At 43.3% G+C, this 24380-nt stretch overlaps 1 protein-coding gene across 2 annotated transcripts in view; it reads right to left on the bottom strand.

Annotated features, from left to right (window-relative positions):
* Positions 1–24380, bottom strand: part of LOC144604254 (adenylate cyclase type 1-like) — a 212267-nt gene that overhangs the window by 126299 nt on the left and 61588 nt on the right. For both annotated transcript variants that reach the window (XM_078418491.1, XM_078418498.1), the window contains exon 5: positions 6501–6628. In XM_078418491.1, coding sequence (XP_078274617.1) covers positions 6501–6628 — 128 coding nt within the window. The remainder of the gene's footprint in view (positions 1–6500; positions 6629–24380) is intronic.

Below are 24380 nucleotides of genomic sequence, written 5' to 3'. Positions count from 1 at the left end.
CTGCTCAAGAATCTGTCAACTTCCACCGAACAATACCCAATGATAGCTTCCACAGCCTTCAGTGTCAATGAATTCGACAAAATTCACCGCCCTCTAACTCACATACTTGGCCTCACTATTGTTAAGAATGGGAATGTTGCTGAAGCCTCCACCTTCTACTGGTTATTTAATTTTCCACCACATTCCATGCAACCAGACTGCAGAACTTGGATCTGATCTATTGGTTGTAAGATCATTTACCTCTGTCTACCATGTGTTGTTTTTTGCCATTCATCATGAGTGTATGGTCTTACAGCTTCACAGAGTTGGCACTTCAGTATGTAGGTATGGCTGATGCTGTTCTCTTCTTTATTCTTCATTGATTCAGGCTTGATCACTTGGGCCTGATAGGCATTAGACTAATTGTAGATATGTCAAATCACTAGTTTGTGTTAGTAAACATTTCTGCAGATGGTGATGGATGCCTAGTTTTGAGCTGCCAGATCTGTTCTAAGAATATCCTATTTAGCACAACTTAAATACCACATAACACAATGGCACGCAAAGACAGTGACTGCTCCTTTCCACCATCTGCATCAATTATTTAAATAGAACCATCAAGGAAATTAAATTAAATGATTACACAGAAATAAACAAACTTTAGACTAAAAGTATAGTTGGTAGCCTGATGTGGTTGATTTATGGAAATGGGCAGGCATAATTCAATGTGGATAATGTTCTAGGAATGCTTAGAGATGTGAATATTCCAAGCATTATATATTTTGTAGTGTTACCTGCTTAACCCCACAGAGGAATAGGTAATTATAGCTCAATTAAAGCCCAGAATTGGCATCACAAGGGTATATGGCTGAAGCCATATAACAAATGAGAAATATGATTTCGAGAGTCACTAATGCCCAATGTTTCATGACAGACTTAACCTGAGAATTATTCTACCACTCTCTCCTCATGAATATACCATGAATACAGCATTCAATTTTGATCCTCTCATATACTCATGGATAGCAAAGTCTTTGAAAACAAAATTAAAGATGTTCAACCAGACAAAACACAAGTTTTAGAGGACTATATCGTCATGGTAGGGTGAACAGAGAGACTGAAGCAGTATGGATTCAAAGATGAATTTCAAGTTCACTTTGTTGAAAAGAGCAGTTGCGAATTAAGCTAAAAATATAATTCACAGTCAGAGCTCAAGTGAAACGCACGGCATCTAGTACAATTGAAGGCAGCAGGGACAGCCTTCTTGATTAGTGGAACTCTTTCTAAATTTGGACTCATAAATCTTAATTGAGGGCCAATGTGTTATTTAGCTTTGTTTAGTTTATTGTCACGTGTACCAAAGTAACGGAGAAAAGCTTTTGTTGCGTGCAAACCAGTCGGCGGAAAGACAATACATGATTACAATCGAGCCATCCACAGTGTACAGATACATGATAAAGGGAATAACGTTTAGTGCAAGATAAAGTCCAGTAAAGTCCGATTAAAGGTAGTCCGAGGGTCTCCAATGAGGTAGATAGTAGCTCAGGTCCGCTCTCTAGTGGTTGACAGAATGATTCAGTTGCCTGATAACAGCTGGGAAGAAATTATGTGCAGTATCTGAACTCAGGAGTAGTTGCAGCTTCCCCATCAGACTAAACTCAAACTACGCTGTATAAAATGTGTAAGAAGGAACTGCAGATGCTGGTCGGAAGAAGGGTCTCGATCCGAAACATCACCCATTCCTTCTCTCCAGAGATGCTGCCTGTCCTGCTGAGTTCTCTAGCGTTTTGTGTATATCTAGGCTGTATAAAGTCTGGCATACCGAGTTTAGCTTATCATTTTCTTCCCATGTGGGGCCCAGAAAAGCAAAAATCCGCTCTTTGTTCATCTGATTGCAAGGTACAATTCTATAGCTCCCTTAATGGCTGTTCAGATATTCAGTCATATATCACTCTGTCTCTAATGCAGAGTTTGCAACAGGCAATCTGTTTACCTACATCACACCCTTGCAGTGCAGATGGGAGTCTGATCCCAAGTTTATTACGGCCATATATGTTTATAGGGCAGCACAGTGGCACAGCAGTAGAGTTGCTGCATTACATCTCAAGTGACCTGGGCTCAATCCTGACTACAGGTAGTGTTTGTACGGATTTTCTCCCCGTGACCACGCAAGTTTTCTCTGTGTGCTCGGCTTTCTTCTCACAGTCCAAAGATGTATAGGTTTGTTGGTCAATTGGCTTCTGTAAATTGTCCCAAGTGTGTAGGATTGTGCTAGTGTACGGGGAATCACTAGGCAACACGGACTCGGTGGACCGTAGTAGGGTCCATTTCCAGGCTGTATCTCTGAGGTGAAGTTTGTTTTGAAGATGGAATAACCTTGCAATGGAACAGATGGAATGCAATATCCTGTCACCTTCACAAGGAGGTTGCTTTTGTCAAGGTCTCTCACAAGCAAAAAATATTATGTGTGCTCCCTGACCCACCAGGTTCCCAATTACAGGAGATTGTCCCCAAGATTCTCCATCCAATGGTTTTCTACCACCAGCTTCCTCTTCTGCTTGCAAACCAAGATGTCAATTTGACAATTTGGCTGATAATGGAAAATTAACAATAACAAGTATTAGCCTTTATTAGAAATGAGTCACAAGAGAGAGTTAAGTTCAAAATGATGAAGGATTTTCATAAGACAAATAGGAAACAAATGGGTTCCTTTGTCAGTAGCGTCAGAACACAAATGACACAGATTAAAAATAATAATTAAAGAAAGAAGGAGTCAGTGGGAAGATGAGCAGAATATTTTAAAGTAGTGAGTTGTTTAAATCTGGAATGTGCTGCCTGTAAAGGTATTTGACATAAATTCAACAATAACCTCTGGAAGGCATTGTCTATTAACTGGCGAGAGCACAGTGAGTGTGGGACTAATGTGAATTCTCTTTCAAAGAGCCAGCACAGTTACAAAGAATTAAAATACCTCTGCCTGTGCAACATTATTCTGTTTCAGCAGTGAGTTATGAATAAATGCTAGACTATTAGCAGAAATATGAGCAGTAAAAGACAGATTGAAAAAGGCTAGAAGAATCCATGAAGTGTGGTGGGACCAAGAAGAGAGTACACATGGAAGTCTCAATGCAGAAACAACTCATTTGAATCAGTTTGTGTCATTGTTGTTTCATGGACTCCCTCTGGCGGCCTTCTACCCTTTCTGGACCTTTTTATTTAAAACTGCTGATGTGACATCAACCGCCTTAACATCACCAATCCCCTTATCCACTCCAATCTCACCTCTTCTGAACGCACAGCCCTCCGCTCACTTAGTAACAATCCCAACATTGTTGTTAAACCCACCAACAAGGGAGGTGCCGATGTAGTCTGGCAGGCTGGCCTCTACTGATCTGAGGAAAGGAAACAGCTCTTGCACACCTCCTCATACCTACCCCTTGACCATGATCCCGCAGCCAAACACCAGGCCATCAACTCCCATCATCTCTGGCCATCTCCCCTCCGTAGATTCCAACCTTAACGTTCCCCAGCCCCGCACTGTCTGCTTCTATCTCTTTCCCAAAATCCATAAATAGGACAGCCCTGGCACACTCATTGTTTCTTCCTACTCCTGCCTCACTGAACTCATCCCCACATACCTCGATTCCATCCTATTCCCCCTTGTCCAGTCTCTTCTGACCTACATCTGAGACACTTCACCAACCCTTCAACTGTTCAATAGCTTTCAATTTCTATGCCCCCATTGCCTCATCATTACCATGGACATCCATTCCCTTTATACCTCATTTCCCCACCAGGAAACCTCCAAGCCTCCCCGTTCTTCCTTGAACAGAGACCCAAATCAATTTCCCTCTATTAACACTCTCCTCTGCCCGGCAGAACGTCTTCACTTTCAATAACTTCTTTGACTCCTCTCACTTTCTCCAAGTTAAATTTGTAGCCATGGGCACTTGCATGAGCCCCAGCTAGGCCTGCATTTTGTCAGTTATGTCAAGCAGTCCTTGTTCCAGATGTACACTGGCACTGTCCCGCAACTCTTTCTCTGCTACGCCGACAACTGCATCAGGGCTGCCTCCTGCACCCGTGCAGAACTCATTGATTTGATTAACTTTACCGCCCTGCCCTCAAATTCAATTGGACTACCTCTGGAACATTTCTCCCCTTTCTTGATCCGTTCCATTGCAGGGGACAGACTATTGACTGATGTCTACTACAAACCCACCGACCCCCATAGTTATCTGGACTACACTTCCTCCCTCCCTGCCTCTTACAACGATGCTGTCCTCTACTCTCAATTTCTCGGTCTCATCTTCATCTGATCCCAATATGAAGCTTTCCATTCCAGAATATGCAAGATGCCCTTGTCCTTTAGTAAACATAGCTTCCCCAGTGCAGTCTTGGTGGATCCCCCACGCTCACCTCCTCTGTATTCTGTAGCTCTGCTTTCTCTCCCCATTCCACCTGAGGAAATAAGATAGAATTCCCCTGGTCCTCACTTTTCACCCCACCAACTTCCGCATCCAACCGCTGACGTTTCTGTCACCTTCAACGTGATCCCACCACTAGTCACATCTTCCCATTTCCACCCCTTCCTGCCTTCTGCAGAGCCCCCTCCCTCCACAACTCCTTGGTTCACTCATCCATTCTCACCCAAACCACCCACTCCGAAGGTACTTTCCCCTGCAACCATAGGAGCGCAGTTACTCCAGCATTTTGTGACACCTTCGATTTGTACTAGCATCTGCAGTTATTTTCCTACACAGGAGTGCAGGAGATGTAACACGTGTCCATACACCACCTCCCTCACTTCCATCCAGGATCATCCTTCCAGGTGAGACAGAGATTCACATGCACCTCCTCTAACCTCATATACCGCATAGAAAAACATAGAAAATAGGTGCAGGAGTAGGCCATTCGGCCCTTCTGGTGTTCCTGATGTGGCCTCCTGGACATTGCCGAAACCAGGTGTAGACTCAGCGACCATCTCATCGAACACTTGCACTCGGTCTGCCAAGGCCTACTGGATCTCCCGGTTGCTAACCATTTTAACTCCTCTTTCCATTCCCATACCGACATTTATGTCCTTGGGCCTCCTCTATTACCAGATTGAGGCCACGTATAAACTGGAGGAACAGCACCTCATATTCTGCTTGGGCAGCTTAAAATTCAATGGTATGAACATTGAGTTCATCAATTTTAGGTAACTAATCTTCCCCTCTCCACTGTGTCCCACCTAGACTCACACCTGTTGCCCTCTTCCCCCTCCCCTTCAACCTACATTCTTTCCTCTAGTTACATAATTCACAACTCTTCGATTCTTTTGTCTCACACCTTCTGTCTTTTCATCTCTAACCTTTGTCCAACCATCTACCCATCATCTGTATCAACCTACTACCTGCCAGGCTTTCCTGCCCCTCCTCTCTTCCAACTTTCTTCTCCTCCCCCCCCCACACCCCACCCCCTGCTCCAACATGAGTCTGAAGAAGGGTCCTGACCTGAAATGTCATCTATCCATGATCTTGAGAGATGATGCCTGACCTGCTGAGTTACTCCAGCACTTTGCGTCAGTATTTACTCTTCAATTGAGGAAACAATCTTGTTTATAATTACATACAGTTCTCTGATCCTTTCATCCAACTATCCAATCTAATCTGGAATTGTAGCATTTTGTCCGTTTTCTTCTCCAAAAAAGATTCAACTGACATCAGTTTTAATTTTCTTTAATTTATTCTTTGCATGGCCATTCATCCTCAATCCACCCTAGAAACGTAACAATGCTTGTGTACTACAACTACACAGTGTAATGCACTATTCTTACACTCTTGTATTTAGATATAATTGTGCTTATATACAGTCAAATTTCACTGAATTGCATGCAAATAAATTATTTCACTGTACCTCGGTACGTGTGACAATAATGTACCATGGAACCATTTATCTAATTCAATCTATCTGCTCTCAACTTCTGAAATTAGTGATGACCTACAGAATAAGACTCAATATGGCTGAGATACTGATGACAAAGACTGCACTGTAACAATGCGTCAGTAATTTCTTTATCAATATTTTGCCCACTTCCATATCAAGATGATGACATCAATTTGGATGGTGCATCAATTTAACAGCAAAATTATAAATTGTATATTAAGTTGTTTTCCTTTAAAAAAAAAAATCTACAATGATATGTGCGATGTGAAAATCATGCAATTTTCCAACATTTGCACATTAAAACCATAACAAATCCTACTTTAAGATTGAATCCAGTATTTGTGCAGGCTTAGAATCACTTTTTTTTAACATACATCGGATACCTATGGGACTGTCTCCATTGTGAGGTTAGTGAGCAACAAGGTCGAGCTTATCTCCCTATTGGGAGCTGTTACATCAAGCCCAGCATCTGGGAAATGCTAATATCCATGACTAATAGTTATGAGTCTGGGCTGAAACATCTTCTTTATTGTGAAAACTTGGGAATAAAACTGAGAAGAGGAAGTATTCTCCTCGGAAGATCAATTACTTACGTGATTGTATCAATCATGTCCAATCCCATTTCAACACAGCAATGAGCATGGTCTGTTTTCGGTTGAGTTAAGCCTGATACACAATAATAACAATCTCCAAGGATTTTAATTCTTCTACAGTGGTTCTCCTGCCACAAAAAGAAAGAAAAATGACATGATTACTTTCCGAAATTCTTCCATATAGGTTCTTCAGGCAAACATTTTCAGTATTTATGTCATTATTATTGATAGGAATTGGAATATTTGTATCCTGTCAGAATCAAAAACAACAAAGAATGGAGCCTTTTGCACAAATTTGTTGAAATCATTGAAGTTTGATCTATTAAAAAATATTATATATTATCTATGCATATTACATTTATGGGACTGTTATGATGCTGCAAGTAAGAATTCCATTGTTTCATTTTTCGGTACATACGACAATGAAGCTCTCATAACACTCGAATTTGCCTGATATTTAGTACATTGAATTGTCTTTTTTAATGATTTACTGTACCTTTTCCATATTAACCACATTGAAATCAAAATCAGAGCAGCTGCCTTAGTTGAGTTTGGGGCCATATTCAATGATCACATATTTCACCATATTTCGTCTACATCAAATTGAGGAAATTACTTGGGTAAGACAAAGAGTTGTCCTCAAAGGCCATGGACCCTATTGTGGTTCAGAACTGCCTGAAAATGATAAAGAAAATTTGATAATCTTCCTAAAATACTGTCCTAGCCTGCATATCAGAATGATGCTTTTATTATTAAAACCATTGACCAGTCCAATGCCTTGACAAATCTGGACCTCATGAGTGCACAACTCAGTTCCAAGCTCGCCTGGTAACACACGTTCAAAAGAATGCTGCCTGGCTTAGAGGGTATTATCCATACGGACAAGTAAGATAAATTTGGATTGTTTTCTTCCGAGCATCAGAGGTTGGGGGGAGACCTGATAAAAGCATATAAAATTATGAGAGACATAGATAAGGCAAACAGTCGGAACCTTTTTCCCAGAGTGGAAATGTCAAAGACTAGAGGACTTAGCTTACAAGTGAGAGCAGCAAGTTTAAAGGAGATGTGTGGGGTAAGTTCTTTTTGCACAGATAGTGGTGGATGTCTGAAATACACTGCCAGGGGGAGTAGTGGAGGCAGATGACATAGTGGCACTTAAGATGCTTTAGGATAAGCACATGTACTGAATATACAGGGAATGAATGGTTTTGGATCATGTGCAGGCAGAGGAGGTTTATTTAACCTGGCATCATGTGGGTCAAAGGGTCTATTCCTGTGCTGATTTGCTCTATGTTTTTTGAAGCCATGTGTATGCATACCAGTACATTATGCACTACTGCTGCTCCAATTTCACTTTCTGCTGAAAAGGCTCAAAAGCACTAATGTAAAAGTGGTGAGACTGAGACTGTTGCTGAAGAACTTTCTGTCCAAATCCTCTGGAGACGTGGTTGAGACCCATGTAAGAGATGTTTATCTTAAAATAGAAACATAGAAACATAGAAAATAGGTGCAGGAGTAGGCCGTTCGGCCCTTTGAGCCAGCGCCGCCATTCAATATGATCATGGCTGATCATCCTAAATCAGTACCCCGTGCATCCTTTCTCCCCATATCCCTTGATTCCGTTAGCCCAAAGAGCTATATCTAACGCTCTCTTTAATACATCCAGTGAATAGGCCTCCACTGCCTTCTGTGGTAGAGAATTCCACAGATTCACAACTCTCTGGGTGAAAAAGTTTTTCCTCATCTCAGTCCTAAATGGCCTACCCCTTATTCTTAAACTGTGACCCCTGGTTCTGGACTCCCCCAACGTCGGGAACATTTTTCCTGCATCAATTCTGTCCTTCCCATATTTTTCTGCAGGTAAGTACTTTATGTTCCAGATGTTCCCTAAAATGGCATTTACTGTCTCTGCAGATTTCCTGTTCCAATTCCGCCGGTCGGCGGAGCCCAGACCTCGCGGGTCACCGGAGCCTCACAGGTTGATGGCGGTGCGCGGCCGATGGAGCCTGGGTCCACGGTGCCCGCGGTCTGCCCCTGCATCGACAGATCCCCACGGCCGGGCGCTGGGTCGTTGCCGCAGGGGCACAGTTGGGAACCCCGCAGCGGTCGTGGAGGAGGTCGGTGCGGCGGTGATGAGGGCGCCAGCGGTCGTGGACGGGCCATGTGGGAGTCGGAGGACACGCCGCCGGGAACAATGGACGAACCGGCATGGGGGGATGGTGTGAAGAGGGGGGGGGGGGGGAAGAAAGAACAAAGAAGACCAAGCATGGGGGTGGGGGGGGGGGTGGAACAAAGGAGGACCTGGTGCAGGATACTTTCTAACTTTGTCAGCACCCTTTACGTGACCACTATTTGCATACCTTGGGTATGCAAGCAAAGAATTTCTCTGTGACTTGTCACATGTGATAATAAAGTATTCATTTTTCACACATTCATTGTTTTTTTTCTCTGTTCTGGCCTGACCTGAATGAAACATTTGAGATTTTGAGAGAGTCTTGATAAAATGAACAGAGACAGGAAGTTTTCTCATGATAAAATTGAGAACCAGAGTCAATGTTTCAAACAAAAGGGTGGGCACGGTGGCACAGCAGTAGGGTTGCTGCCTTACTCTGTTGTTGCTCCGGTTTTCTCCCACATTCCAAAGATGTATAGGTTTGTAGGTTAATTGGCTTTGGTAAAAAATTGTAAATTGTCTCTCGTGTATAGGATAGTGCTGGTGTGTGGGGATTGATGGACAGCATGGGCCCAGTACATTGAAGGGCCTGTTTCCATGCTGTATCACTAAACTAAACTAAACTAAAAAGATTTCCTCCATTTAAGGCCGGCACATTTTGTTCCTCTCTAACGTTTGCAAATCTTCGGTGAAGGCAAGTGGAGGCAAATGAATTCTTAATTAGCACAGAAGTGGATGGTTACTTCAGGGAGATGGCCTCAAGAATTCCAGTTATAATCCCAACACCATGATCTTATTAAATAATGGAATGGTCTTGATTGCCATTGGCCTTTATCCTGTTCCTTATTTGTATATTTTATGCTCAGACCATTACGACACTCTGACATCTCTTCTAACTGAGTTGCTGTGCTTTTTTTTAAATTGGAATAAGTCATTCTTCCTGCACTAAAAATAGTGTTTTGTTGAAACTTAAGCACCTGGCTCTGAGTAAATATACTCACAGTAAAAGATTTAATCTACTCTTGTGTAATTGAACAATAATTCAATTTACTCAGAGAATATAAAGGTTGACCTAGACAGTCTGCAGTTTCTTAAATTCCACTTTATAATTTTTCATTACAAGGATCATGAAAAATAATTCATTGAGTTTTCTTTATATAAAGGCTTTGCCTCACAAGGCACACAACACATTGGTCCATATGAGGATTATTTTAGATTGATTTACAATGAGCACCATAGCAACAATTTACAGTCAATTAAATATTTAATTTTGGGAATTCATAATCTCTAGTGGGCTTTTATTTTAACCATCAATGGATGGTTCAGATTTATTTATTTGCATGCCTGATCTGAGTCACTGTTTATATTTCACTTTAATTGTGTTAGCTCAACCTTGATTCAATTCTGCAGCACAGAATGAGGTTACCAACCAGGAAATGAACATCCTCAATAATATACATCAAAAATGCACTTTTGTGGACCGATAATGGATACAAACTGCAAATAATTTGATCTGTGATCTGGGGCTACATATTTGATTATTGAGGTTAAAAACACATTAATATTTACCATTTGCTAAATTTAGCATTCAAATCCTCCACCATGAGCTGATTAAATATCAGTCAGAAGATGCCAAATCCCAAAAGTGCAACTTTCACTACTGGAATGGCCAAGATAGAAGGAGATTAAGACCACCACCAGCTTCTAGTTACGTACATGCCAAGCCATGTGTCCTACTGAATTGAAAACATTCTTCCCTTCATCAACACCACATACACCCAAGCTAACAGCAGAGTGGGAACACCTTCACCATGTGGACCAGAGAGGATGTTTGTTCAAGAAGGATGCACACCACCATTTTCTCAACAACAAATCAAACATCTTCTAACCTTTAGCATGGTGAGTGTGCTAGGACCTTTGTCAAACCAAAATTTGATATTCAGCCATCAAAAGAAATTACAGGAACTGACCAGGAAAGCTTGAAGTTTTAAGGAGCAGGGGGCAGAGATGTAGAAAGGGATAGAGGTGGAAATCCAAAGCTTAAGATCTTGGCAACACAAATGTCACCATCAACAACAGTGCAGTGGTTAAATTCTGGAATGATTAAGAGAACAAAATTGGAAGAGTACAGATATCTTATGGGATTGGAGTAAAGTAAAGAAAGTGAGAGGAAAAGCAATACAGGGTCTTGAACATTTCAAAATAGAGGCATCGTTTTACTGGTGCACGATGTAATTCTGGTATGTTGTATGATAAAAACAAGCAAGGTAGCCAACAGTATGTTGGAATAATTACAACCAGAGGTATCTAAAGAATGGACAATGATTTCACATGAACCAAAACTGAAGCAGAGTTAGAAGATGTGATGAAGATGGAAATGGGCAGTTCTAGTGATGCTTTGATTAGAAGTCCAAAGCTCATCTTGGGGCTATAAGCCTGCTAACAGCTGTGTCAACTTCAGACGGATGGATAGCATAAAGTTAAATAAAGCCAACGGCTTCACTTTAAAAAAAGATGGGAGACATTTTGGGTCGAGACCCTATAGAAGGGTCGAGCAGTCTGTGGAAGGGTTTCAACTGGAAACATCATCCATCCTTTTTCTCCAGAAATGCTGCCTGACCCACTGAGTTACTCCAGCACTTTTTGTCTATCTAAAGAGTGCTGAAAACTATTTGCAATGGGTGCATTCTAACTCGTCAGGACACTTTGTTGCCCATCTTGACCAACAAATTCAATTTCTACATTGAGTCCCTGACTGTTGAAAGATTTTCACCAATTTTCTTTTACACAGAGAGTGTGGGGGCCTGGAACTCACTGCCAGGGGCAGTAGTGGAGGCAGGTATGATAGTGATGTTTAAGCATCTTTCGGATAGGCACATGGAAGTGCAGGGAATAGAAAGATATGAATCATGTACAGGCAGATGAGATCAGTTTAACTTGACATCATGTTCGTCACAAACATTGTCAGATGAAAGCCCCGTTCCTGTGCTGTACCATTCTAGGTTCAATGTTTTATTTAGAATTGCTGATTTTTCACAATGATTTTTGAATTACTCTTGGGTGCAAATCGGATACAGCGAGCTGTTGATTTCACTTTCTGCTTATTAACTATGGATTAACATGAAATGTGTCACTTATTTGGGGTTTACATGGATCAGACATTAACTGCATAACTGAAGCATTCACGGTCACTGCAGAGGGCACAGGGATGATGAGCAAGTCTAAAGACTGATCTCTGATGGACAAGTTGGAAGAAACAGATCAAGGTATATTTAGAGAGGTTGTCAGGTGTAGGAATTCTACATTCAACCTTGAGCACTGCTGTTATGTCCCTTGTCTTCCCCGTGGTCACCTGGTCGTGGTGGAGAAGCTTGTGTGGTCCTGAGATCCTGAGAGCGATGCCGTCTGGAGCTGTGCTCCTGGTAGGGTCACCCATGGCGGTAAGGTCTGACAAACAGCAATCCAACCATGACCTCAACGGTGGAACAGGCGGAGGATGATGGCCGACTTTAGTGGAGCGTCACAATGGCTGGGAAGGCGGATGAAGGCTGCAGTGGGCAGGTGCTATAGACAGGAAGGTAGACACTCCCGCCCCCACGAGTCTCGGGCAGATGAGGCTCGTCAGCCTGGGAAGGCAGTCCATCTAGGAGAGGGAAAACGCTGATCTAAAACCTCTACTGCCTTGTGGCCATATCCAGTCATGGAAAAGGCTCCAGGAGTAAACCTCAAGAAAAATCCAGAGTTGGAGTCCCTAAGGCAGTTTGTCGTTGTCTACAACCTCGTTCTGGCAGCTCCTGCGACGGCGCTGGTGCCAAACTGTAACGGCTCTGCTGTTCCTTTGGATCGATCAGTGACGTGGAGAGGGGGGACGTGCTGCATGGGCAACAGCCTGTCCTTCATATGACATCACCCAGGCTTGCATCTGACCACACATGGACGCTGCTCTAGCCGAGGTTTGGAGCAAGCAGCCAACAACCAGGATGCATCACCCATGGTCAGCCATGACCGAGGGGGGCCTTAGAATGTGTTCAATAAGGAAGGCCCTTGTTATGTTGCAAAGCCATTAGATAGAAAAATAGAAACATAGAAAATAGGTGCAGGAACAGGCCATTCGCCCATTTGAGCCAGCACCACCATTCAATATGATCATGGTTGATCATCCAAAATCAGTACCCCGTTCCGGCTTTATCCCCATATTCCTTATTTCCCTTAGCCCTAAGAGCTAAATCTAACTCTCTCTTGAAAACTGTGCTTTTGATGATTGACGGAGATGGTTGATATGGTAAAAAGTAGACAACTGGAAATGCAGCAATGATCCCGTACACTAGCACTATCCTACACACTAAGAACAATTTACAATTTAACGAAGCCAATTAACCTACAAACCTATACATGTTTGGAGTGTTGGATGAAACCGGAGCACCCGGGTGGAGAATGGTCAAAATTCCATGCCATAAAATGAAGAACTGACTAGGTATTAAGGTGCTGTGGCAGTTTGAATGGGATACACAAGGTGACTGAATACTAGGACCAATGTTCTGGTTGAGGGACAGCGATCCAAGATGTCTGGTGGGCATCAGGGGAATACCCAAGGCTCTTTATCATCTGTCTACAAAGTACCCAAAAAAAGAATTACAATGTACCTTGTTACACATGACAATATGGAACCATTGGTCCCACTGGACCATTGCATACTGTGTCACACTCTGCTGAACCTGACCCAGAATATCTAAGAGTGGTTCCATTCCTGGAAAGAAATGGCCTTGGAAAAAGTACAGTGCAGATCTCCCAGTCCTCTGCGAGGATTTACAAAGTGATATCGAAAGAACAAATCAAACAAACTCAATTTGACTTCTCTTTGGTGAGAAAATTGAGAGTGAACTGGTAAAGGTGTTTAAAATACGAAACGGCTCAGCTGGATAAAAGCAAAGGATGTAATTTCCTCTGTTTGAGGAATCGAGGAAGACATCTTCAAATTGGAAGAAATACATTAATCAGGAAGCATCGTTTCACACAAAAGGCAGTGGAAATTTGAAATTCTTCCCCTCCTAAAAGTTTGTGAATGCATGGATTGTTAGAATTTATATTAGGTTTTTGTTTCCTACGAATATCAAGGGATATAGATTTAAGTTGACTGAACCAAATTAAAATCCTAATGAGCTGCAATCTAATTAAAAAACAGAAGGGAGTTGAGGGACTGAGTAACCTTCCTCTGTTCAGATTGGCTCTGGGGACCAACAGTTTCGACCCAAATCTGTAATGTTTTATTTGTTGAAAAGGATAAAAGGAAATGATGCCAACTAATACCCATTTATCATTACATGCTCCCCAGAACAAATCTTGAAGGAATAAACTCCGCAGACTGCTCGAGGATAAAAATGGAATGAGAATTTTGGTTCCCGGGGGATGTCAGGGAAAATACCTTGGGAGGTGCAGTAATTCAGATGTGACTTTATACAGATGCCCCATCTGCTCTCTCAATGGATGTACAAGATCCCATAGTGCTGTTCAAAATAAAGCGGATGGATCCCTCCAGTGTAACGTTCAACATTACAATTCAATTGAACGCGGATAAATTGGTGACTTATCTTACTCCTGTTTGCTTCCAGTTCCTCGTGCTGGTGAGGGCAGGAACAGGGAGATAGGGGATCTGAGTGGCTGAGGAGCTGGTGCAAGGGGCAGGGATTGAGATTCTTAGACCACTGGGATCTGTTTTGGGGGAAGGGTGAATTGTACAAAAGGGACGGGTTGCACCTCAACAGGCGGGGGACCAGCATTCTGGCAGTCAGGTTTGCCACTGCTACACGGGTGGTTTAAACTAAATAGTGGGGGGGGGGTTCAAATGGGATAGACAAGGATGGAGTTAAAGGGAAAGAGAGTATAGGAAAAGTTAAGAAAGACACCAGAATTAACGGGACAGAAAGCTCATGAAGGGATAGGAGAGTATGGCCAAGTATAATAAGAATCGATGTGCAAGGTGAGATGAGTAATGGATTAAATGTACTATATATGAATGCGCGAAGTATAAGAAGTAAAGTGGATGAGCTTGAGGTTCAGTTAGAGATTGGTAGATTTGACATTGTGGAGATTACAGAGACATGGCTGCAGGAGGTTCAGGAAAGGGAACTGAATATTCAGGGTAATACGTTCTATAGAAAGGACAGGCAGGTGGGCAGAGGAGGTGGGGTAACTCTGTTGGTGACGGATGAAATTCAGTCCCTTGCGAGGGGTGACATAGGGACTGATGATGTAGAGTCCACTGTGGATAGAGTTGAGGAATTGTAAAGGTAAGTGTCAAGTTAGGAGGAGGGGGAGTTCAACGAGATCTGGGTGTCCTAGTGCATCAGTCAATGAAAGGAAGCATGCAGGTACAGCAGGCAGTGAAGAAAGCCAATGGAATGTTGGCCTTCATAACAAGAGGAGTTGAGTATAGGAGCAAAGAGGTCCTTCTACAGTTGTACTGGGCCCTGGTGAGACCGCACCTGGAGTACTGTGTGCAGTTTTGGTCTCCAAATTTGAGGAAGGATATTCTTGCTATGGAGGGCGTGCAGCGTAGGTTCACTAGGTTAATTCCCGGAATGGCGGGACTGTCGTATGTTGAAAGGCTGGAGCGATTGAGCTTGTATACACTGGAATTTAGAAGGATGAGGGGGGATCTTATTGAAACATATAAGATAATTAGGGGATTGGACACATTAGAGGCAGGAAACATGTTCCCAATGTTGGGGGAGTCCAGAACAAGGGGCCACAGTTTAAGAATAAGGGGTAGACCATTTAGAACGGAGATGAGGAAGAACTTTTTCAGTCAGAGAGTGGTGAAGGTGTGGAATTCTCTGCCTCAGAAGGCAGTGGAGGCCAGTTCGTTGGATGCTTTCAAGAGAGAGCTGGATAGAGCTCTTAAGGATAGCGGAGTGAGGGGGTATGGGGAGAAGGCAGGAACGGGGTACTGATTGAGAGTGATCAGCCATGATCGCATTGAATGCCAGTGCTGGCTCGAAGGGCTGAATGGCCTACTCCTGCACCTATTGTCTATTGTCTATTGTCTATTGTCTATTGTCTAATGGGTGTTATCTACAGGCCCCCAAACAATAGCTTGGATATAGAGTGTAAGTTGCAGCAGGAGTTAATACTGGCATGTTACAAAGGTAATGCCACAGTGCTTATGGGGGATTTCAATATGCAGGTAGACTGGAAAAATCACATTGGTTTTGGACCCTGAGAAAAGGAGTTTGTAGAGTGCCTCTGAGATGGATTCTTAGAGCAGCTTGTACTGGAGCCTAACAGAGAGAAGGCAATTCTGGATTTAGTGTTGCCCAATGAACCAGATTTAACAAGGAAACTCAAGGTAAAGGAACCACTTGGAGGTAGTGTCAATAATATGATTAGTTTTAATCTGCAATTTGAGAGGGAGAAGGTTAAATCAGAAATGTCAGTGTTGCAGTTGAACAAAGGGGACTATGAAGGCATGAGAGAGGGGCTGGCCAAGGTTGAATGGAAAAGGACCCGAGCAGGAATGACGGCAGAACAGCAATGGCAGGAATTTCTAGGCATAATCCAGAAGATGCAGAATCATTTCATTCCAAAGAGGAAGAAAGATTCTCAGGGGGGTAAAAGGCAACCGTGGCTGACCGTGGCTGGCAAGGGATGGAATAAAACTAAAAGAAAAGATGTATAACATAACAAAGAGTAGCAGGAAGCCAGAGGATTGGGTAACTTTCAAAGGACAACAGAAGGTTGCAAAAAGGACTACAGGCTGAAAAGATGAAGTACGAAGCGAAGCTGGTCAAGACTATAAAGAAGGACAGTAAAAACTTCTTTAGGTATGTTAAGAGGAAAAGATTAGTAAAGACAAATGTGGGTCCCTTGAAGGCAGAAATGGGTAACAAGGAAATGGTAGTAGAAGTAGAGTTGAACAGGTACTTCGGATCAGTCTTCACTAAGGAAGACACAAACAATCTCCCAGATGTACTAGAGGACCTAGGGAGGCAGAGGAACTGGAAGAAATTTGCATGAGGCGAGAAATAGTATTTGGTAGACTGATGGGACTGAAGGCTGATAAATCCCCAGGGCCTGATGGTCTGCATCCCAGGGTACTCAAGGAGGTGGTTCTAGAAATCGTGGATGCATTGGTGATCATTTTCCAATGTTCAATAGATTCAGGATCAGTTCCTGTGGATTGGACGGTAGCTAATGTTATCCCACTTTTCAAGAGAGGAACGAGGGAGAAAACAGGGAATTATAGACCAGTTAGCCTGACATCGGTGGTGGGGAAGATGCTGGAGTCAATTATTAAAGAGGTAATAATGGCACATTTGGATAGCAGTAAAAGGATTGGGCCAAGTCAGCATGGATTTATGAAGGGGAAATCCTGCTTGACTAATCTTCTGGAATTTTTTGAGAATGTAACAAGTAATATGGATGAAGTGGATGTAGTGTATCTAGACTTTCAGAAAGCCTTTGATAAGCTCCCATATGGGAGTTTGGTGAGCAAAATTAGAGCACATGGTATTGGGAGAAGAGTATTGACATGGATAGAGAATTGGTTGGCAGACAGGAAGCAAAGAGTAGGAATAAACGGGTCCTTTTCAGAATGGCAGGCAGTGGAGAGTGGAGTGCCGCAAGGCTCGGTGCTGGGGCCGCAACTATTTACAATATATATTAATGATTTGGATGATGGAATTAGAACTAACACTAGCAAGTTTGCTGATGACACAAGGTTGGGCGGCAGTATGAACTACAAAGAGGATGTTAGGAGGTTTCAGGCTGATTTGGACAGGTTGAGTGAGTGGGCAGATGCATGGCAGATGCAGTATAATGTAGATAAATGTGAGGTTATCCACTTTGGCGACAAAAACAAGAAGGCAGATTATTATCTCAATGGTGTCAAATTAGGTAAAGGGGAAGTGCAACGTGACCTGGGTGTCCTTGTACACCAGTCACTGAAAGTAAGCATGCAGGTATAGCAGGCAGTGAAGTAAGCTAATGGCATGTTGGCCTTCATAACGAGAGGATTTGAGTATAGGAGCAAAGAGGTCCTTCTGCAGTTGTATAGGCCGTGGTGAGACCACATCTGGAGTATTGTGTGCAGTTTTGGTCTCCTAATTTGAGGAAGGACGTCCTTGCTATTAAGGCAGTGCAGCATAGGTTCACGAGGTTAATCCCTGGGATGGCGGGACTGTCAAATGAGGAAAGATTGGAAAGACTGGGCTTGCATTCACTGGAGTTTAGAAGGATGAGAGGGGATCTTATAGAGACGTATACAATTATAAAAAGACTGGACAAGCTAGATGCAGGAAAAATGTTCCCAATGTTGGGGGAATCCAGAACCAGAGGCCACAGTCTAAGAATAAAGGGGAGGCCATTTAAAACTGAGGTGAGAGGAAACTTTTTCACCCAGAGAGTTGTGAATTTGTGAAATTCTCTGCCATAGAAGGCAGTGGAGGCCAATTCACTGGATGAATTTTAAAAGAGTGAGATAGAGCTCTAGGGTTTAGTGGAATCAAGGGAAATGGGGGGAAGGCAGGCACAGGTCACTGATTGTGGATGATCAGCCATGATCACAATGAATGGTGGTGGTGGCATGAAGGGCCAAATGGCCTCCACCTGCACCTATTTTCTATGTTTCTATGTTTTTAACCCCTGACACGCATACTAATCAAGAATCTATCTATCTCCGCTTAAAATAATATGCATTGACTTTGCCTGGCCATTGTTTGGAGGCCTGGAAATAACTTCCATTGAGGTCTTTTTACCCTTACAATTTCTCAGCTCTACCCACAATGACTCTACATCTTCTGATCCTATGTCACCCCTCGCTAAGGATCGAATGTCATTCCTCACCAACAGAACTACCCCACCCACCTCTGCCCACCTTCCTGTCTTGCCCATGGGACATATAACCTTCAATATTCAGATCCCAGCTCCGATCCTCTTGCAGTCACATCCCCGTAATTCCCACATCATCATACCTATGTTCCCTCTTGCCACTTTCGTATGGGAAGGGTATGGTGTGGAAACGAGTGATTAAAGGGGATGAGGTTCAAGGAAAATTTAGAATAGATCATTGCTAGCTGAGGGGAAGGTGACAACAAGGCATACAATCAGTAAAATGTACTCAGGAGGCCAGCCAAACTAGTCAGAGAACGAGGATGGGGGCGGATGGAGAGAGAGGGAAAGCAAGGATTACTTGAAGTTAGAGAAGTCAATATTCATATCACTGAGTTGTAAGCTGCCCAAGCAAAATATGTGGTACTGTTCCTCCTGTTTGCCTTGGGCATCATTCTGACAAGTGGAGGAGGCCCAGGACAGGGTGTTCCTAGAGCAATCACTGTGATGGCTGTTTGTGTAAAAATTGTATCTGTGTGTCCTGTGCTTTTTGTTGTCTACTGCCGGACCCTGACGTGAGAGGACGCTGGCGTTGTTTATTCGCCGCTTCTCCGTTAGGATAGTTTGTCTGTTTGTTTCTATGTTATGATTGTTTATGTAAAGCTCTTTGAGCTTCTGGAAAGGCGCTATATAAAATAAATGCTTATTATTATTATTATTATTATTATTATTATAAAGGTCAGTATGGGAATGGGAGGGGGAGTTAAATTGTTTCACAACCAGGAGATCACTTGGGTCTAGGCAGACTGAGCAGAGGTGTTCAGCGAAACGATCGCCGAGCCTGCACTTGGTCTCGCTGATATATAGGACTCCACACCTGGAACAGCGGATACAGTAGATGAGGTTGGTGGAGGTGCAAGTGAACCTCTGCCTCACCTGAAAGGACTGCCAGGGTCCTTGGATGGAGTTGAGGGATGAGTAGGGATAGGTATTACATCTCTTGAGGTTGCAGGGGGAAGTACCTGGTGTGGGGGTGGTTTGGGTGGGAAGGGATGAGTTAACCAGGGAGTTGCGGACGGAACGGTCTCTGCGGAAAACAGAAAGGATAGTTTGTCTGTTTGTTTCTATGTTATGATTGTTTATGTAAAGCTCTTTGAGCTTCTGGAAAGGCGCTATATAAAATAAATGCTTATTATTATTATTATTATTATTATTATTATAAAGGTCAGTATGGGAATGGGAGGGGGAGTTAAATTGTTTCACAACCAGCAGATCACTTGGGTCTAGGCAGACTGAGCAGAGGTGTTCAGCGAAACGAGGTGTGAAGATGGGGCTGGCGGAGGGGGTATCGTTGGAGGTGGCAAAAATGTTAGATGATTACGTGCTGTATGCAACGGCTTATGGGGTGAAAGGTGAGTACAGTGACTCTGTCACTGTTGTGACTGGGAGGATGGGGAGCAAGAGCGGAGCTGTGGGATACCGAGGAGACCCGTGTGAGGGCCTCATCTATGGTGGCCGTGTGAGGGCCTCATCTATGGTGGCCGTGTGAGGGCCTCATCTATGGTGGCCGTGTGAGGGGCTCACGCGGGATCCTCGGTCTCTTGGAATCAGAGCACCTGAGAAAAATGCACACCCCAAACGCAAAGACACTTTGGGTGATCACTGTGATGGCTTTGTTTGAAGATGAATACTCAGCAGGCCTGAAGAAGATAAATACACTTGCTAAAGGATGAAACTCAGCCTCCACCACCTCTTATGCATATTAGGATACAATATACCTGTGACAGGGAACATTTCTCCCAAACTCATATGTGATTGAAGAGAAATCATTTTCTCAAAAATATATAAATGGAGAGAAGGGTGGTCTAATAATGGTCCTCTTTAAAAAAAGGAAATACAATTTACGACAACATTAGGTTTGATTACAGGATTTAAGTCAAGCTCAAATGTGGGAGGAATACAGTGAGATACATGAGCATTACTTTGCTCCAAGTGACCTCAATGATGAATATAAACATAGGGCCATTCTAGCTAATGTAGTGGGACCCCCCCCCACCCCCCCCCCCCCCCCCACCTAGTTATGATTTAATGGGAAACACACTGACGTATTGAAGGATCAGTTTAAATCAAAGCCAAGCGAGATCGTGCAAAGGTTTAAGATTGATTTACAGAACACAGAATATAGAAAAGTATGGCCAGCAAAGTCTGTGCCGAACATGATGCCAAGATAAACAAATATCATCCACATGCACGTAATCCATATCCCAACATATCCTGCATATGCATGTGCCTATCGAAATGCCTCTGAAATAGCACTATCATATCTGCCTCCAGCCTCACCCCTGGCAGCAGATTCCAGGCACCCATCACCCTCTGTGTAAAAAACTTGACACGTACATCTTCTTCAAATGTTACCCCTTTCACCTTAAAATTATACCCTAGAGCTTAGAGGCACAGTGCAGAAACAGGCCCTTCGGCCCACCGGGTCCATGCTGACCCTGTACACTAGCACTATCCTAAACACGGGACAATTTACAATTTTTTACCAAAACCAATTAACATACAAACCTGTATGTCTTTGGAGTGTTGGAGGAAACGGGGGAACCCACGCGGTCACAGGGAGAACATACAAACTCCATATAGGCAGCACCCGTGGTCAGGATTGAACCAGGGTCTCGGGCTCTGTAAAACAACAACTCTACCACTGTGCCACCATGCCACACATTTGACGGCTTAGTCTTTGACATTTCCACACTGGGAAGAGGTTCAGAAAATTATCATCAGAGTGGTAATTATGGCAAAATATTCTCCCGAATGCTAAGGGATGGGACCACGTTTCACGTCAAGGCAAAAGCCATTGACAGTACTTCTCTCCCAACTAATGTAACTAAGCAGAAGGTAAATCTGGGATTGTGGAATCATTATAATAAATCCTTCCCCAAACCCACTAAAGCTCTTTTCTCCATTGCACTGATTGTTCTAAACAGATGTGCGGGGGAGGTGCACTGAAGCTCAAGAAAAGGCACATGTGAATTCCAGTGATTCTCTAGTCTGCTGATGGACTTGTCCACTAGTCAACATACAGAGAGTTAACAATTTGATGTTTCATCATATGGTGGTGTTGCTGCATTGCCCAACTGAGAGGAAGATGGTTCTGAGAAGTGTAAGAGGTTAATTTCCGGAATGCTGACAGCAGCACAGAAAAAATACTCTAGGTGGAGAAGGTTTGGCAGAGGCACAAAAGGTAGACATTTTTCCCAGGGAGGAAATGTCAAAGACATTAGAACTGAGATGAGGAAAAACTTTTTCAGTCAGAGAGTTGTGAATCTGTGGAATTCTCTGCCTCAGAAGGCAGTGGAGGCCAATTCTCTGAATGCATTCAAGAGAGAGCTAGATAGAGCTCTTAAGAATAGCGGAGTCAGGGGGTATGGGAAGAAGGCAGGAACGGGGTACTGATTGAGAATGATCAGCCATGATCACATTGAATGGCGGTGCTGGCTCGAAGGGCCGAATGGCCTCCTCCTGCACCTATTGTCTATTGTCTATAAAGACTAGAGGGCTTTGCTTTAAGGTGAGACAGACAAAATTTAAAGGAGATGTTGTGGGTGCTTTTTTTTTACATGGAGGGTGATGGGTGGCTGGAATGCACTACCAGGGGTGGTGGTGGAGGCAGATACAATAGTGGCATTTAAGATGTTGTTAAATAGGCACATGGATATGAAAAAAATGGAGGGATATGGATCACATGATAAAAGGAAAATCCTCTTGGTATCTACCTTGTAAAGTTCCTTCGGAATCTTATATTTTATCTCTGCTCTTGCTCCCCCTCCCCCCAGTCACAGCAGGGACAGAGTCCCCCTAGTCCTCACCTTTCACCCCATAGACCCAACTTTTCCTCACAAAAACATCTCTCAGAGTTATAGAGTCATACAGCGCACAAAAAGCCCCTTTGGCCCAGCTTGTCCACACTGACCAAGATGACCATCAAATCTAGTCCCATTTCCTGCATTAGAACTATATCCCTCAGAACCTTTCCTATCCGGGTAATTGTCCAAATGTCTTTGAAATCTTGTCACTGTGTACCTGCTCCAATGACTTCTCCTGGCACCTCTTTCCATATACGTCACACCATGTGGGTGAAAACGTTGCCCCTCAGTTTCCTTTAAATCATTCCCTTTTCAGCTTGAAAGCAATGACATCAAATTGTTTGTTCCACATCTCTGGGGATAAAAAGGCAATGCCTTCTTATCTATCATATCTATGCACCTTAGGATTTTATACGCCTCTATAAGATCGTCCCTCATTTTCCTATGCCTCAAGGAATAAAGCCTTAGTCTGCCCAATCTGTCCATAGAACTGAATCCCTCGGGTCCTGGCAACATCCTTTCACCACAATTTAGTTTAGTTTAGTTTTAAAATGCAGCATGGAAATAGGCCCTGCAGCCCACCGAGTTCATGCTGACCATCAATCACACATTCACACAAGTTCTATGGTATCCCACTTTCGCATCCACTCCCTACACACAGGGGGCAATTTACAGACACCAATTAACCTACAAACCAATGCATCTTTGGAATCTGGGAGGAAACCAGAGGACCCAGAGGAAAACCATGCAGTCACAAGAAGAATGTGCAAACTCCACACAGACAGCAACCGAGGTCAGGATCAAACATGAGTGTTTGGCACTGTCAGGCAGCAGGGAGGGAGAGGGGAGGGGGTGAAGGGAGGGGGAGGGGAGGGGGAGGGGAGGGGGAAGGGGGGGAGAGGGGAGGGGGGAGTGGGGGGGGGAGGAGGAGAAGGTGCTGCAGCAACGCAGGATAGGTTTGGGCCCAATAGGTCCACTTGATCTTGTATCCCTCTAAACCTGCCCTATCCATATACCTGTCTAAATGTTTCTTAAATGTTGCGATAGTGCCTGCCTCAACTATTCCTCCAGCAGCTCGTTCCATACATCACCACCCTCTGTACGAAAAAGTTGCCCTTCAGGTTCCCAATAAATCTTTCCCCCCCTCACTTTAAAACAACTTTTCTGTTTTTATTTTAGAATCCAGCAACTGCACTTTTTATATTTTAATTTAACATTTAAGCTGTAAATTGAATTAAAATTGATCTTGATTAAAGCACAGAAACCGACACCAAACCACCAGGTCAGGAACTCCAACACACAGGGAGGACAATGCTGGTAATTCTCTGCACAACAGCCAGCTACATCCGAGTACATATAAGGCCTTGCATCAGTAAACTAAAGGCACATTGTATCTCCAATATACTTTCAACAAAATATAGTTAAGTATAATCTGCTTATTTAAGCATTCAGTATAATGCCTGTGTGTAGCAAAGGAAACATTTTAAAATTAGCTCACAACTTCCAAGAAGTAATGCAAAATGTGAGCTTTTGCTATATTGTTTGAACATATCTTTAAAATCCTTTTGAAATACCTTCTCATTAACCGGCAATTACAGCATAGGAAATTTCCGCTCAGTCCGCCTAGGCCTATCCCATCTCCCAGTTGCTAAACACTTTAACTGCCCCTCCCATTCCCACACTGACCTTTCTGTCCTGGGCCTCCTCCACAGTCAGAGTGAGGCCCAGCGCAAATTGGAGGAACAAGACCTAATTTTTCGCTTGGGCAGCTTACACCCCAGCGATTTGAATATTGACTTCCCTAACTTCAAGTAATCCTTGCTTTCCCTCTCTCTCTGTTCCTCCCCATCCTAGTTCTCCGACAAGTTTCATTGTCCTCCTGATTAAATATTATTGATTGTATGCCTCGATGTCACCTTCCTCTCAGCTAACTATGTAGCATTCTACATTTCCTTGATCATCGTCCCATTTGATCTGTGTTTTCAAACCTTACCCTTCCATTTCTCTATTTCTCCC

This window comes from Rhinoraja longicauda, chromosome 2, assembly GCF_053455715.1.
Source record: "Rhinoraja longicauda isolate Sanriku21f chromosome 2, sRhiLon1.1, whole genome shotgun sequence".
In the NCBI taxonomy this organism is placed as follows: domain Eukaryota; kingdom Metazoa; phylum Chordata; class Chondrichthyes; order Rajiformes; family Arhynchobatidae; genus Rhinoraja; species Rhinoraja longicauda.
Note: the sequence above shows the minus strand (reverse complement) of the source record. Positions and strands in the feature narration are given on the sequence as shown.